Raw genomic sequence first — 18,177 nt, 5'->3', positions numbered from 1 at the left:
GATGCATCCTTTCAGGACGCTGTGTGAGATAGAGGAACGTGCTGAATCTCAGACAGCTCAGAAGGCCAGGATGCACAAGCATATCAAACAGTCGTTTGTTTCATGAGGGAGACTTCAAATAAAACTAAGTCATGAAGCCCCAAAGGTTATCCAACATCAACTTTACAGCGAAGAAAAGCAAAATAGTCTGTTGATTCCCAGAGAACCCTGTCCAAACATTATTACTGTGGCCTAGCGTTCAGCTAGCTTTGATGTGAACTCTTGTGAAGGTCTCTGACAAGGGAGGAGTGGACATTGTATGCAGTTAATCATACAGCTACTGGACACGACATAGTACTCTTTACCAAGTACTGGGGGGAACGGAAGAAATGGTACTTACACAAGGAGTCAGTGAAGACAAACACCATATTTTTGTCCTTATTATAATTCCTCTTTAATATATTTTTTAAAAAATGGATATACAACTCTGAGAAGGAACAGAAGTGTTTAAATAAGGGGACAGACCCTCACCAATCCTGCAAGGCTCTGATGGCTGAGCTGCTGAAGAAGGGCCGGGTGCCCAGCGCATGCCATCTGACCTGCCACCTGCATGTCATCATTCCCAACAATGACACGCAGAGCAAACATGCACACACACACACACGCACGCACGCACGCACGCACGCACGCACGCACGCACGCACGCACACACACACACACACGCAAACTCAACCTCTCTCACACACACACACACACACACACACACACACACACACACACACACACACACACGCAAACTCAACCTCTCTCACACACACACACACACACACACACACACACACACAGGCGCAAACTCAACCTCTCTCACACACACACACACACACACACACACACACACACACACACACACACGCAAACTCAACCTCTCTCTCACACACACACGCACACACACACACACACACACACACAGCCATAGACACACAACCAAACAATTCAAACACTCAGCCATACATACATACATACAAACACACACAGACATAGACACACTCAACCATGGACACTCACAACCAACACACACAGCAAGCCCACTTAAGTCATCCCCACACCTACACATACCTTGACCCAAAAACAGCTCTAACACCCACGTACACTTTCGCACACAGAGTTAGCATGCACACACACATAGTCACTCTGACACAAACATGAGCAGAGATATATATGCTAAAGCACCCATAAGCCAAACTGTATCCCAACATGCACTCGCTCACTCTAATATCTACAGTACACCTCATTGACACATATTTAAAACCACGTCCCGACTTCCCAACAAATAACAAGGCTGCGGTTGTGTGAACGGTGGCGTGTGAGGGCGCGTCTGCAGTGTGGAGGGATGGGCAACCTTCACGCATGCTCAGATGGGACAGGAGCGGGGACAGGAAGCGAGGACGAAGGAAGTGACCCAGCGGCAGACCGCGCATGTCCTCAGAGAAGAACAATCGCTTCGTTCATTTTTCGCTCAGCCAGGTAAGGTCGACGGTTGTGGTGCAGCAGAATCCGGAGCCACAGCCGTCAGCCACAGACAGGCCGTGCAGATCGTACAACGTCACCATTGGCATTAAGCACAGAGAGCCGGAGTAACACTTCTGTCCCCTTTGGGCATGGGAGAAGGACGCGGTGTCCGCGTAGGCGTGCTGGGTGTCGCAGGCAGTATCGGGGCCTGTGACCTTGGCAATTCGCATGCTGTCAGGAGTGGGAGCAGGCAGTGTGGTTTATTTCAGTTAGAGAGTGTCCAGCTACATGGGGGATTTCTCTCAGAACAAAGAGGGGAGAGGGGCAGGCACTAGCATGGAGGGATGGTGGTAACGAGGGTCTATCCACTTCGTCGTCATGATCATCGTAGTCGTCGGGTTTTCTCGCGCTGCGTGTTAAAGTGAATTGATTCAGTGACCTTGAGGTCACCACACCAAGCTCACCCATGAGTTTTGGAAAAACAAAAACAAAACATCTGATCAACGTTCCTTTTCACTGCTCCAGTAATTGGAGACTTGCCTTAAGGGACCTAGAGAGGAGTGCTAAAGCATTTTCTTTTTTCCCCCATTTATTTTTTAAAATTTTAACATCTAGATTCTTTTTTTTTTTGGTGGTTTTGTATTGCAGTCTGGGGTGTGGCTGGAGGTGTGTGCTGAGCAGGTCGGTCGTGGGGGGCTCCAGCTGCGCAGTCGCAGACGGAGGGGGGGTGGGGGGGGCAGGCAGCCGACGCAGCTGGCGCAGTCATCATCTGGCGTAGTTCTTGATGAAGTCCTGAACTTTGTTCCGGAAATCCTCCTGGAACGAGAACACAGGCAGGCGGGCGCATTAGGATTTCGCGAAAGGCGCTGACCTCGTTAAATGAGATCCCCCGCGCAGGAACGGCACCCACTGAGAGACACAAGCGCGGCGGGGTCAGTGGGGCTGCTTTCACCAGAGGCTGGCTTTCTGCTGCCACAAAAATAGAAACATCTGAACACACAGAGCTCCTCTGTTATGGAATAGCTGTGTCTGGGAATCAGGCACAATCCCTAAATCTAGATTAACAGCCTATCTTTATCACAGGTCTTACAGTTGAACTGGGTGCTGAGGAGGATGGCTCCTGGCTATATGAACTGGAAGGTGCTAAAACTGTCATTCCTGTCACCTCATTTTCAGTGGGACTGCCCTGTGTTGTTAGCTCTGGGAACGGGACAGTCTCGGTGCCGAAGGAATTCACTACTACAGTGCCATTCACTCTTTTCATGGGCTGCGGTGCCCAGCATGACAGAGCTGAGGTGAGCAGGACTTCAGGTAAAAGAACACACGATTGTGGACTTGTGGCATAGAGCCCTGCATGGGACTGTTTTTTGGATCTTACTCCAGTAGCATTACATTACATTGTCATTTAGCAGCCATGCTTACCCCGAGCAACTTACATAGGTCACAGTTTATACAGCTGGATATTTACTGAGGCAATTCTGGGTTAAGTACCCGGCCCAAGGGTACAGCAGTAGTGCTGCAATGGGGAACTGAACCAGCAGCCTTTCAGTTACAAGCCCCGCTCCTTACCACTATGCTACACAATATCATTCCCAGCTGATCTGCACCCATGTCATCTCATTCTGGTGCTCAAACCCAAACCTGCCTGCAGCAAAAGATTCCCTCCTGTCCGAGCCCCACCCTAAAGGCTTATTCACTGCGTATTAGCATACAGAAGCGGTATGGTAGTGATACCACCAGCTTCTGAACCTTGTTGGAATGACAATATCCCAACTTACTGTCGCACCACCTGTACATTTGTCCTGTGACTGCATATGCTGGGCTCTGGACCTGCAGGCCCAGGGCAGGGGCCGTGCTTCGCACTTGAATCTGAATGTTCTAGATAACAATCGCACAGAAATAACGCAAACGACGACGTCAGAAACCCTGCATGTGACAGTGACATTAGTGGCTCATTAGCGACGCTTGTGATTCATCGCACAAAGCATTCGAGACCCTTGATGTCTGCAACATAAGACCAGCCGCAGGGGGTTTGAGAGTAGGGAGGGAGGGAGAGAGGAAGGGGGGCCGCTTATGGAAACAACTGCACCAATAAAATCTGACACTACGGACATCCGCCCAGAGAACGAGCTGGCAGAGCCAGGACTATTATACAAGCAGGGCATAGCGCGAAAGCTTGCTTATATTAATAACAACATCACCTCCATTTAGAACAGAGAGGCCGGGCCACTCTAAATCACTCTCAGCTGCTACCTCCACACAACCCATAAATAACCACAGATGGGGAGAGGGAAAAGGCCCCCAGAGAACCAGATCATTTTTAACATTGTGAATACTAATGGTAAAAAAAAAGGATATGACAGCCTGGAAGTCTCGGTTTTCTGGCATCCGATTTGCTGTGACGCTCACAGTCCTTTTAACCTCCTACTGCACGGCCAATAAGAACTACCAGATCTCACAATCACAGACAAAGATTTTCGTTGAGGTTTGGTCGTTTTCCGAGACTCATTAATTAACCAGACTGGGGAGTCGACGGCAGCACCGCCCAGTGAAGACTTCCAATTAAAAACTAAAAATAAATCTCTCTGGGAAGCACGCACTGGGAACACAGTGTGTTGCAGTAGCTGAAGTGGGGGGTTGTGGCCGGTGAGGGGGGGGTGAGGGACGGTGGGGTGGGGTGGAGGTTCAGTATTGTCGGGTGGCGAGTGATCAGAGCTCTCTCAGAACAGCGCAGGCCCCTGGCACCTGTTTGCACAGCCCGGCTACCCCTGACCTTTGCGTCCCGACTCCGTTTACCGCCCGTCTCCGATTGCAGGGAGGAAAAACGCTGGCTAATATTTTTACTCAGCAGTCTGGCAGGTGCTCGTGTCCCCCCTTGTGAGATGGGGAGGGAACGTAATGTTGCTGGAGCCCTTCCGTGCGTGTTATGATCAGGGCGGGGGCTCCCTTTGGGCGTCCTGGAGGACTCTGGAACAACCTCAGGGTGAGCTGCGCCCCTTACCCCCCCCCCCCAACCTCCTCCCCTGTAACATGGTCTTGTGTTGCCACTCTCCACTTTCCCGGATCCCCCCGGGATATCGGCCGTCTCTGATCTCTGATCGGCTCCAGCCTGCATGCTGATGATTGGGGCTGGCGTTTTGAAGGCCTGCCGAGCGTGCCCACACCAGCAGCAGCAACAGGACAAGGATGAGGATGACTGGGGGTGGGGGGGGGGGGACCGAACAAACAGATGGAAGGCACCTTCCTCTGGCACTCTGCAGGACTTTGAAGCCACACTCACTCTCTTCTGCTCCGCCGGAGAAATCGACTGAGAGGACAGATCACTGCTCTCCCCAAAGTTTCCCCAGAAAAAAGAACAAACAAGCCCTGCGTGCCTCTGTATGAGGGCTGATAACATGCTCCTACTCAGGGCTGTCTGCATGGGGGTGTGTGTGTGGGGGGTGGGGGGGGCAGCCATTTACAGCTAAGACTGTGGGTTTATGCAAGGCAGATTAATTACCATCTGTCCTGCTCAGCCCTGAAGTGAATTGCCCAAGAAAAGCCAAAAAAGAAAAAAAAAAGACAGAAGTCAAACACTGGTGAGGCACTTGCTTGGTTTATCAAGTGGGACTCAGGAGCAAACTCATAACAAACTATAAAAAAAAAGAGGTGAGAGAAGGATGGGAGTGGGAAGGGATGTCTGTTTGTGGAAAGATAACCCCCCCACACTGACAGAGCTGTGAGGGAGTCTGGTGGGAGATATACCTGGCTTGGAGCATGCTGACACATCTATTACACGGACAGCTTACTTGTACAACTTCACAAAGTCTGTCCTCATTCTCTGATCCGGCATCAACACCCGACCTTTTACACAAAATGACTGCCACCAGAATTACGGGCTGGAGTGATTCATTCCTCCTGGTCACTTACTCGAAATTGTCCCAGACAAAAGGCCCTTCAATTTAAGCTATACCCGGGCAACCCTCGGCTGTAGGAGAATAAAACACCCTGGAACCTTATTATTGCTGGCTGTGAGGGGAAAAAAAATAATAAATTAGCTACACTTATATTCGAGCAAGAGACGTGATGTTCTGTTAAAAGAACATTTTCGGCTACTGTGGGGAGGTTGGAAACCTACAGACTGGGCCACCACAGACCCCAAAGCCTCATGATTCCCACCGTTGCATAACTTGGTGCTTTCAAAAACGTTTGGGGCCAAGGTTTTAAATAGCCTGGCGGGCCTGTTTATTAATCTGTCTGATTAAAATTTAAGACGTCCGTGTCGGTAAAGGCTAAGGAGATTACCTTCTTTTTTCCTTTAGACGCGGCTTGGAGAATTTAAAGCTTTTCAAAGCACCGTAATAGAAAAAAATGATTGAAAAATAAAGTGGTTGTAACAGCCGTGCCTCCTTGAGCCATGGCCGAGTGAAAAGGGGATCTGACAGGAGGGGGATGGGGGAGGGAGGTAATTCAGGAAGGTGTGAGGTGGAATTTAGGAAGTGCTGAGTGGAGCAATGAGGCTGGCACAGTGAAGCTACTCTGGCGCCTTCTGTGGGTAATCTGCATGCTGAAACAGTATGTACCCACAGATGAAAAAATAGAGGCCCACTCCATTAATGATCCTGCTGTCATGACTGAGAGATATCATATACTGAGAGGTCTTAATAAATCCACCCAAAAATATATTTCTCAAGAAAGGTGTAAGGTGCACCCACGTACAAGAAATTTATTTAGGGCCATATCTGCATAATGAACTGTAATGCCCTACGGTTGTACTGACTAAGGAATTTACTGGAACCAGTTTATCTAGGATGTAATGCAACATTTCCTCACTTCGAGAGATACTTGATTCAAACGTGTTTTCATAATCCCAGAGTTTCCTCTTTCAAAAACCACAAGCGTATTCTGATCAGAAATCAATCTGGCAATAAAAAATAAACAATGATGACAGAGAGCTCAAAGGAATCTTCCACCACTTCCAAAATCCCAGCGTAACCCCTTGTTGTACTGAATGATAATGGTGCATCACCGACTGCAACTTTTTATGGCCTTCCCCGAATTGTTATAAGACATTTGCTTTTGGAGTAACGCAGCCCTTGCCAAGAGGACAACAGTGGCTGAAAATAAAGTAAATGTCAGCCTTGCGGAACAGCTCCTAAACACCTCTGCCACCCTTACACACACGCACACACACGCACGCACGCACACACACACACGCTTCCCTCTACTTCCAGTCCACAGTGTAGGAACGCCCGCACCCAGCCCCAGCCTGCAGCTCCAGCCTGCTCCCTGGCAATGATTGAATAGCTGCCATTTAACACACTTAATTAGTTTCCCTCCTAATTAAAATCGGATGGGTGTGTTCCATGCCCCGTCGACCCCCCTGGGCTATGAAAAGCACCATGGGATTTCCCAACCCGTGTTTTTTTAAACACTGGAGGCTTGCAGCACTGAAATAAACAGGACGCCACGCTGGGGTTTTTACTGCCTTCATCAGCAGTAAAGACATCGATCAGCGGGGCGCTGTGCCCTCTGGCCCATCATCTCGAGGCGGCGCGGCTGGCATTTCCGCGGCAGGGTCACAGACAGACAGGCCCCCCTGCGATTCTGTCCCCCGCCAGCGGGGCAGCACCGCGGGGTCACCGCACGCAGACGCAGGGTTAATGCGCCCGTGACTCAAACAGGCCCGCCCGCCCTGCCCGACGAGCGAGGTGAGCCACGGGGGTCAACGCGGATTGCGCGGTTCTGATGAACCTCCAGCGATATCCACATAACCGAACCCCGAGGGCCCCTGATGCCCAGCAGAGCCTCAGCAGGGGGTGCAAGCTGGCCTTATGTTAAACGTAAAGCAGCCCCAGAATTATCCAAAGCCACCCCTCCTGTATTACAGCTGCTGAGAACAGAAAACAGTGCCGTGCTAATGACGGTTACATAAGCCTGATTACATCAGCTCCTCCCAGCTACTCGACCCTGAAGGGGCTGTCAGGTACACTTGGTTGCATTTAAACAGATTTGGGGGTGGGGGGTGGGGGGTTGGGTCTGCAGCTGTTGGGCACGGTAAGATGTTTCCCTGTTTCCTCCCACGCTCTGCTTTCACACTTCCAAAACCGTCCGATCGGTTTCTGAAATCTCGGGGCAAACTGACCTTAAGGAGTCTGCTTATTCGGCTTGACTTCAACATTTTGATCGCACCGATTCAGGTCCGATCACATCATGAGAACACGACCCATGAGAACACGACGAAGTCAGCTCACCAACTAGAGGGGTGGTAGCCGTGAAGGTGCAGGGTGTAGGGTGCGTACATAATTAGCCTGGCATCAAGAGGATAAGCATTGCATAGCCTATATTACTTAAAACATATTCAGAGCCAGTTACATGGTAATTATGGCAAAAACATTGACTAAATATCACAGAAGCACCAAAAAGGCACAGACTCAAAATAGCCAGTAACACAGTAAATAAGCATCCAGCTGAATGAATAAAATGTCAGTGCTAAAAGAGAAGCAGAGAAAAGTTGCTAATTGTTTTAATATGTGTATATACAATGTGGCAAGCAATTATCATTTAAAACAACATATTGACATATTTATATAATACATTTATAGGATGGTGAAGATGGAAGCACAGGCCCACACATTCCATCACTGTCACCGATCAATTAGTCTTTGTCCCCGGACAAAATCCACATCCAAGCTTTGTGGAGGAGTTTAGCATAATTGAATTTTAACTGAAGTGCTGTCAGCTGTCTATAATCACCGCAATCCCTTATGAAAATGTTCAGGAAGGACCGATAATGCAAATATGCACATTATGGAGCAAGATTATGGAGTAACTCCCGCAGGAGAGTAGAAAGAAACTAGAAAAAAAGAGGATACTGGCAATAGTGATGTTATAAATATATCTGGCCCATACAATGACACTGACATGAAGTTTGATTTCCACAGTTAATTAACTGTAGGTCCGTATAATGGTTTCAAACATATGGTCTTCAAAAATAAAAACATGTTGGTTGCTTGATGAAATCCACACAGTAGATGAGAGAGTAATGTATTTTCTAAGTAATGCAGTTACGACTTTCTTTATTAATTAAGACCTCAGCAGAAGGAAATGCAAGTTGCTTACTTGCCCAAACAGTGGCCATGCTTGTTCCCAACCACACACTGCTACATTCTCCGACAGCATACTACTGGCCTTAGTAAAATGGTGTACTGCATGCAAACAATAGCTCGTCACACTACCAATGTTTGAACAAACAACAAGTTTACTGATTGCACCATAAACTTGATTTCAACTTATAGGTCAAATTCCTTCGCTATCTAATTTGAAGCCAAGACCTGAAGGCAGATTTATCTCGGTCTGTGGATGATCCAATTTCTGCACACCACTTTTTTTCAGTAGATTTATGTCCAGGGAATAAGCAACCCAATCCCCAACCTAATGTATGTATTTTTAAAACCTGGAACACCCAATGATTTTTCCCCTTTTTTCTCCTAATTTGGAATGACCAGCTGTATCACAGAGATGCTGCTTATTGCTGCAATCCTTGCTAAAAACCCGGGAGAATGCAGAGGAACACTTGGGAGTCACAACAGATGGTAAACAACAAACCTAAGGCTGGCTAGAAACTGATAACAGCCATTATATGACGATAGCCGTACTGATATAATGCTTAATGACTGCTTAGGAATTGCAAAACACGTGTCCTTGATTGAACCGTGATGATCCACCGCGGATTCTGATCCCTTCAGGGTGATCCCAGCTTCTGGCTGCTGATTTCAGGGCACTGCAGTGTAGAAGCCTGTGTGTGGAAACCTGCAGCGATCCCACCCACCGAACCCGCACTCAGACGCTCTCCCACGCTCACCCGCATCTCTCCGCTGACAGGGCACTCCGGAGGCGATGACGCACCCCTCACGGTGTGGCAGCGCCTCTTTGCAATGCAAAGAGCAGAGCAGCCCACCAGGCAGGGAGGTGCGCGCACGCTGCTTCTGTTACCGAAAACCGTTTCAGCGAGGGAGAACAAGAGCATCACATTTGTGTCTTTACAATGTCAAAAAAAAGACCATGATCTCGTTTAGATCGTCACCATTTTCAGGGGGGCGATATTGCCTGTGATGCGTTTCTGACGCTGCTTTCAGCAGCTGTCTCTGTTAAAAGGCCGTGTGGTCCCCAAACCCCTGTGCCTCGCTCTACTAGGTCTGACCACAGAGGCAAAGTCTGTTACATCACTCTGCAGTGGGTGGACGTGCAGGCTGCGGTCCAAGCGACGCGAAACGCACACGTCCCAGAATTCCCTGATCGCGGCTTGTTGGTCTCAAAACGCCCCCTCGTCCCCTCTGCAGCTTAATGTCACAGGAAACCGAAGATATTAACCCAGGCTCCCCAAGTCACAAGGAAAGGAATCTGGAAGCAGATGGTGGTGTGGGGGGGGTAGTTGTACACCGTGAGGCTGACTGCTCGTCCCTCACGTACAGGAACAAACTGACCATAACAACATCAGACCTGACCCCCAAAAGCAAAGACCATCTGCCCGACCAACAATCCCGGCTCAGCCGCTGAGCTACTGCCTGAGCCACTGCTAGGCAAACACAGACATCAAATACGAATCTGTCTAGACTTCGCTGTCTTCATCCATGCCCATTCATTTCAGCGCAGACCGAGAGGAATGTTCTCCCTCTGAAGAATCCTCAACACCTTCCGTTGGGCTGTAGTATTGAGAACGAAGAGTAGAAAACCCGACTGATGCAAGGCCAACGCCGCCCACCAGCAGAATGCTGGCGCACTCCCCTGCCTGTCATCCCTCAGAGGGGAGTCGCTAAAACAGGAATACTGCTCCTCCTCAAGGCATTTATACCACAAAATGACTGCAGGATGTGTTACTCCTGGTCTCCTGAGAGCCACAGGCTCCACAATCAAGAAGTTTAGACTGTTTGTGATGCTCTAACTGCAAAGCAAACACTGTGATTGGGGAGAACACAACCTTCTGAACGTACCTTTGCTGACAGGAATTGAAATTGAAAGACAGGATAAATATATCTAGCTGGTTTTCATTTAACACTGAATAGGTACATGAATCAAGGGAGTCTGAACATCATTAACAAACACCCCCAAGACTGCACTTCCATCAAAAATGCACAGCTCAGAGACCTATAACTAAGCCTAGAGACTGTTTCCATGAACATCAAACCCGCTCTCTTTAACTCTACCATACAACTTTAGGTGTGATGTAACCATTACATAACACGCCATAACATGTTTACACATGGACATAAATATTTCAGTTATACAAGAATGCACACACAAAGTGGTATGCCACAATAAGAGAACTGTAAGAGAATTTCATGAGCAATTAAGAATGACCTTGTAAACTGGGCGACAATCGCAGTAAAAACACATGTCAGAGTTAGACCTTATTACCCACTCTTTCCATGACACATAATCACTGCAACAGGTATAAGTGGCAGCTATAGCTGGTGGGGAAATGCGGAGTCAGAGGGATGAGGACTGTTAAATGCAGTGGCAGAAAGGGCGCACACAGACCACACTGCAGCTGTCCTGGAGCCTGGGCTCTGACTCCAGCAATGCACGCTTAACTGGCTTCGAGCTTCTTGCACGTCTCTAAACCTTGAGCTAGGCTAGCATAATGCGAAAGCAAAATCGCGTTTTAAGAACGACGCCCAAATGCACCGAATTCTGTCGGAGCTGGATGTTGTGCGATTGGCTTAATCTAAGCAAGCCTTGTTTGGTCCCAGTGATGAAAGAAGGGGAAAAAAGGGGCTTTTTTACATGAAATGAAAACGGCCTTTGCTGATGGGAGAGAGGCAGGGGGCATGGGGAGGTGTCTGGTTATGAAGTACAGATGAGAGGGCTGCATGGGAGAGAACACCATCGACTGAAGATCATTCTACTGGCAGGGGTTGAATTACAGAGTGCATGTGCCTGGGGCAAGTTCACCTTTGAGCAACTTTCTGCAATGGTGCCAATGGGTGCTGACGTCCACAAATAGTTTGTCTAAAATTATTCAGTCAAATACTTCCCACTTTGGACTTTGGCTCCTTTCTGCCTTCATGTGAAATGCAATACCTCTTGAACTCATCCCAGATTTCTGCCCACGCTCCAGAGTGACCCTTGTTTAAATCAAAGCTTGGACCATTTCAGGAAAAAAAGAAAACAAAATGACTACTGGCCTTTGGACACAGGGGTTGGCAGGATATCAATTAAATATCACCACGAGGTTAATTAAAAACCTCTTACAAAGAGTCAGTGCAGCAAAAACATGCAATTTATCACCAAAAATGTGCCTAATTAGATAATATGACTCAGTGCATTCTGGGTATAGTACATCTATCAAATGACTTAATGATGGGTTTGAACTAGGCAATACATACTTTCAGTTCTTTCAAGGAGACTTATAAAGGCAATGAATTTTGAAAAACCAACAGACTGGAAAAAAAAATACTGTGTTTTATTTTTTTCATTTTCATTGTATTTATTTGTTTCATTTCCAGGAACACTGCAATGCAGCCTTTATAGTTAGAAGACAGAAGAGGAGAAATGAGGGGCCAGGGAAGCCCCAGCCACTGCTGCTAATCATCATGCTTTAGTCTTTTTCAGTGCGGGTCAATTTATTCATATAGTTTATTATTATATAACTTTAAATTTAAAAATTTTACTATTTAAATTAGTTATAGCAAAATTTTTTGTATTTTCATTTAAGAGGGGTGTGTGTGTTTGTGTGTGTGTGTGTGTAACTTTATAAAAGTAGAGGTCAGTACTCTTCAATTCTGATTTGATCTCATGATGGAAGAAAACCTTTATGGAAGTTACAGCACAAACAAATAATTTATTTCTCAGTCCCAGCTCAATTAATTTAGGCTATTTGCTGAGATTAAAAAAAAGAAAATTGTAAGAAACCAACAAAGAAGCATCCTAAAGGTTAAACTGCAGAATGGGAGGCCTGAATTCCACCCCTCAAAAACTTTTTCCTTTCAACCACTTAACTAGCACTTGATGAACTTGGACCAGCTAATATATCTGAAAAGAGGAACAAAAGCAACACTCAACTTCTCAACAGAAACAATTGCAGCTGTCTAGATGAAGCAGCCCCAATGCTGATGCCTTTATGTGAGCCTTCATGAGCAGTCTGACTAAGACCATTTGATCGATAAGCTATTAGCTCTCTAATGAGTAAAAGGCCTTGCTTTTCTGTTCTGTTCTAATAACCAATTGTAGGGCTGGCTATAAATTCACACTCCGAAATGAGTCATCTTGAACCCAATCCGCGCCTACAATTTCAGATGTGACACAACTCTAACCAACTTTTATAAAAGCCTAAGCAAATTATTGGAATGCAGTAATTAAGAGCAGAGGTTAGAGGAAAAATGAGTGCACACTCTCACCACTCTCAGACGTCTGAGGATTTCTTTTAACCACGGTTCACACATAGCTTGATAATATTACTAAAATATGTCTGGTCCGCCACTTATAGCTTACAATCTGTACAGATTTCTCAAAATAATTATCAAATGCATTTGAACATCTTTGACCAAAACAACCTGGGCCATGATTAATTTTGTACAAAGTAATGGAAACTGCTGGCCATCAATTTATCATTTATTTCCTCATTTATTTCGGTATTTTGTTCATACAAGAAGTTAACAGTTCATCAAAGCTGTGATTTTTCTCTTAAGTGCTGTAGTCATATTTCTGTGTGAATTAAGGAGTAATTTGTTGATCCAAAACAGCCTACAGCACCTTGTGACTAATGTGTCAGTGGACTCAGGGACAGTAGACATGTTCAAAGAGAACTCTTCCTAAGATCAATCAACTATACTAATGCAAACTGAGATGTTCAGTCAGAATCAAGCAGGAAGCAAATTCACACATGGAAGCATATCATGACCAAAAACTTAAACATTTATATGGGTATCTCTAAATAATACATGCATCTCTCTTACAAGGTCACAGTGTAGTGACGAATATTATGTAATAATATAAGAATCAAATGTTACATAAGGTATATTACTGTAGCTTTTTTAATGTTGTTTTTTATCTACTTCTATTGATATAGCCCAGTACAGAAAAAAACTGTCCTGCTGGGAAAATCCCTTTAAAACTGGGAAAGGTTCAAATCTATGAGCATGCATGCTGGAATATCCCTTCAGGCATGCATACTGTCAACAAAACCACATCCACTTATACCAGAGGACATTTCAGCTGTGCTGGATATGCCCACATCCTAGCCGCTGGGAAAATATAAATGAGAAAAGGTATGAGAATAACACCTACCACAAAAACATCATGGGGCATTTTATCTGCATTGTCACGACACCATAATTATAGTTGATACAGATGAGGTCCCGTAGCAATTTGCGCCAGCCAAAATACCCACTAGAGGCCCTTCCTCACGCCGGACTTGATGACTACAGGGGTGTCAGAATTACACTTTGCCTGTTGCGAAATGGACCCTGCACTTCTGCATCGGTATTGAGCATATAATACCGGGTGCCCCAGGCAAATGTCACAGTCATGTGGGGAATCAAACTGGTGGACTTTTAAGGAATCCATTACACTGTGTTTTTTCATTTCTCCTGTCCCCTAGGACACACACACACACACGCACGCACGCACACACAGTCACAGTGTTCTGCACATTGCACGGTACACGGTCCCCTTGGGTGTTACGATAACAGCTGCTTCAATGAGGACCACCAATGCAGTGCAACAGGGAATATTTACAACTTAATTAGTAGCATTTCCATTCTGTCCACAATCCTCTCCAGTGAGACGTACAGTATGATGTGCGTGTGAAACCTATGATAATTGTTATAATTGGTATGATAGATTTCTGGGGAGCATTTTCCCCTGGTCAAAAGCATGACATAATCACGCCTAAAGCTGCGCATGCCGGGAGCTCAGCGTCCACATTCTAATCATTCCTGATGTTTCATTTCCTACATGTCTGCAGGCTTATTGTTGGGGGACAGAGAGCGCGCTCGGGGGGGCCGACCTATTCCGCTCCTATCACTCCCGTCCCTTCCAGGTGGATATTACCTTGTCTCGTAGGTGATGCTCCGCTGCGTCAATGTTCAACGGGTCATCGAAATTCAGTAGATCCTGCAGGGAATACAGGAAAACGGGATGAGTGGTGGGTTTATGTCACCTCCGCAAAACTCTAATCCTGAAGCCCTTCCTTTCTGCACCATGAATGTAGCCTGTAGAAGCCATGTTTCTTAAGATATTCTGTCCCTTAATCTGGTCCCTGATTGGATCTCATTTTACTGGTAATGTGCAGGTCATGCTGTGGTCGGGCTGCGAAACCGCAGTCCCGATGCAGCCGGCCCCAGGCCCCCCCCCTCCCCTGCGCGCTGTCAGACCGCCACAGCGCCTGGCACAGGACTGCGGAGCTCAGACAGATTAGGAGCGCGTGTCAGAACACGGAGCTCGGAGCGAAGACGTGCGAGATGGAGCGCTTTAAAGGGGAATCACAGAGGGTCGAGCTCACTCCGCGAGGCCTGGCGAGCCGGTGCCCAGTCACCTGCGTCTCTGCGCTGAGCTGACAGGATGTTATTGTAGCTCCTCAGAGGGGCTTTGCTGCACTTCCCAGCAGATGTCAGCCTGATCTGCCACTTGGACTTTAGTGTGTACCGTGTGACACCGTGGGATCAGACAGCAGGACTGGTATGAGCGGACTAGATGAGGCCGTTCTGCAGGGAATATATGCCAGGGAGCCGAGCGTGGTACTTACTACAGTGAAGTCCTTCGTATCATAGGTCTGCTTGGTTGGACATACCTATTATTTATGAAATCAGCCTTTTGGGGGCAATTCCCTTCCTATGCACATACTACCCAAACAAACACTTTCTCTGGGAGTCGTTTTCAAAGAAACACATTTCAAAGGGAAGCATAAAATGAACTGCATATTTTAATTAGGAATCCAGTTTGAATTGTAAGTCACAGCGATGAGATCAGTTATTGATGAGCTATCATTAAACAACCCAAGAAGCCCTTGAAGGGTGAGGATGTGTATCTCAAACAGACTCCAGTCAAATTAAAAACAGACACACGATGGTTTTGTATACCAACGAAAACACATTACTGTATTACTGTACACATAAGAGGAGGTTTTTTAGGAATGTACATCATGCAAGTACCATGAGGAGCAGGAGAGTGCCCATGCAATCCTACTGCCTCCTTACCTAACACTGCCACTTCAACTGCAAATCACAACTAGCATAGGTAGTGCTAATTCCCGTGGGCTAATACCCACAGGAAAATGTCGGCACAGGGCAGTATCTGGCAGTGTGCATTCTCTCTCTCTCCTCTCAGTAAGCTGGACTCTTGCCACATCTGTTCCGCTTCCCAGGGCCTTGCACATTGGCCAGCCTGTTGCCAGGTGCAGAGTGCCACAGAGAGTCGCATCCCCTCCTTTGTCACATCGGCAATGGCAGGACACCTTAGGGACATGGCCCATTATTGATGAGGGACATCAGGAACTCTGACAGGCTCTCACCTCCTGCGACTGCCAGCCCCAACAGCCACTAAAGAGACTGTTAACACGTGGCAGCTAAAGTGGCCCTGGCTCAAGACCTTCACACCTGCACAGATTAAAGAGCGCCAGGATCACATGTCCTTTGTGCTGTCAGATAAGGCATTATTTATTTAAGACTTACTGAAACAAGACTAAGTAATCAAATCATCAACACATACCAGAATGTTTTTGAACTATAAACATAAGTTCTACCATCTGGCAAAAACAGCCTTACACACTTAATATGTGCATACATGTAACACGAGTTCTTAATACCTGTGCTTAATGTGTGTGTTCTTACAGACGCACATGCACGCAACACACACGTATCCGACGAAGAAAAATACAATGGTAAACACCATATTGTTAGATTCTGACTACTGGTATACTGTGAAACAGTAATGCTCCCAAGGCCACCAGACAGTAAGGCCATTCCACTAGTACCACTTGCAGCAGCACCACTGTAAGGTACGCGTCTCGGGCATCCTTCACAGCATCCCGTCCGCCCCTGAGTGTGAGCGAATCAGACGCTTTCACTGATGCTGCCTCACCGCATCATGCGCGGGAGCTGGAGGATGCTGTCAGTGAGGCATGACAAGACAGCTCTCCACGTGCCTGACAGCTTCATGTTTAGCTCATGAGCTGCAGGTAAGCTCTGGTGGATGACCAAACACAAAAACAGCACAAAATGTGCTCACAATCAGCGGCTGATTGCTGGCTGATATTGCCCTATTAGTGGCTTAGTTTGGTTTCGTTGCTAGTGTTCCTGGTATGGCTTTGTTCAGTTTTCAGGGTTTGTTCATAAGGTCACTATTTAGGAAACAAGGAGGAGTAGGAAGGAAACATGAAGGTATGTATTCAGTTACAAATTCTGCAGTTCAGGATATAATGCAGTAAAAGTACTCAAAATGGAGCACCTGGCTACAGTACTACTTAGTATAGAGTTGTGTGATTTTTTTTTTAACCTGGTTCTTACATTTTAGTCATTAATCACAAGTGGCTACTGATCTTCAGATGTGATATGTGACATTCCCCTACGAACACATCCCTCTGTCAATCACAGATCTCAGCACATGTTCAAATGAGCAACAGGAGCAGGGAGGTCAATGACCGCATTATTCCTCTTTAAGGTACTTACGGTAAATAAGGAGTTTAATCCCCAGACCACGTCCTGAAAGAGAAAAAAAGAAAACACAGAAGATGGTTAAAACTGCTCCTCCTCCTGCCCCCGAACTTCTTCATCTCGTTATTATTACAACTCTTACAGTTCAAGTAGCAAACCATTAAATGCATTAAGTGCAGAATAAGTCTTCACTTATGTTGACTTTCAGCACTGTATTTGATGATGATGGGAAAATCTTCTGACAGTTCTAATGTACAGCTATTCTGCAGTTTTTAGGAACACGCCATTGATGATTGGAGTCATGAAGCAACGAGTATAAAATTGATTACTTAGCCGTTCTCATTTGCGGACGCTAAAAATGAGATGATGGCTTGTTACAAGGGCACCCCAACAGCAACAGTGTGCATTTATGAATCATAAGGATGCTGTAATAAAATATTCTAAATGCCTACAGACGTTTTTACACAATTACCCTTTGGAAACCCCTTTCCCGGGGACACTCATATAAATGATTGAATAACTCACCTTATGTTTCTTGTAATGAAATAATGATTCATTTTCATGGTGGAATATTTCACTGAGTGAAGGGCAATTTGAACTCAGCTTCACACTTTAAAATAATTGATACTGTAACAAATCCTATTTGGCCATTTTTCAGTCCCACTGACAATTACCCAAGACATTATATCCATCATAAAAAAAAAAAAAAAAAAAAACTAAAATAAAGAGAATGCAGGGGAGACTGGGACACTGTGACACATGTGAAAAAGGAAGACTAAATACATGGCACTAAAGTTAGTGTATACAAATATACCTTAGCTTAAATACACCATAATGATACAACAAGACGGACAACACCTACAGAAACATAACAAAAGGTTGGGAAAGGAGGGTCTGCTGGAGTTCATAAAGTAAATGTCACACTATCAAACTGCAACTTCTTCAATAAATGATGAACGAGAAAAACGATGATGCCAGAAAATATAACCAATTGATTAAAAATTGGTCTACTGCCTACGTCTTGTTTTAGTGAGGGGAAAAAAATGCCCTTGTTACA

The 18,177-nt window shown here is 46.1% G+C and overlaps 1 protein-coding gene across 2 annotated transcripts in view; it reads right to left on the bottom strand.

Moving 5' to 3' along the window:
- Positions 1 to 927: 927 nt before the first annotated feature.
- LOC118788832 (NEDD8-conjugating enzyme UBE2F) overlaps positions 928 to 18,177 on the bottom strand; it is a 63,975-nt gene continuing 46,725 nt past the window's right edge. For both annotated transcript variants that reach the window (XM_036544943.1, XM_036544944.1), the window contains exons 8-10: positions 17,136 to 17,168; positions 14,521 to 14,583; positions 928 to 2,304 (exon numbers count right to left, since the gene is read on the bottom strand). In XM_036544943.1, coding sequence (XP_036400836.1) covers positions 2,254 to 2,304; positions 14,521 to 14,583; positions 17,136 to 17,168 — 147 coding nt within the window. In that variant the 3' untranslated portion in view covers positions 928 to 2,253. The remainder of the gene's footprint in view (positions 2,305 to 14,520; positions 14,584 to 17,135; positions 17,169 to 18,177) is intronic.

The sequence above is a fragment of the Megalops cyprinoides genome, chromosome 14 (assembly GCF_013368585.1).
Source record: "Megalops cyprinoides isolate fMegCyp1 chromosome 14, fMegCyp1.pri, whole genome shotgun sequence".
Taxonomy (NCBI): domain Eukaryota; kingdom Metazoa; phylum Chordata; class Actinopteri; order Elopiformes; family Megalopidae; genus Megalops; species Megalops cyprinoides.
This window is presented reverse-complemented; position numbering and strand designations above follow the sequence as displayed.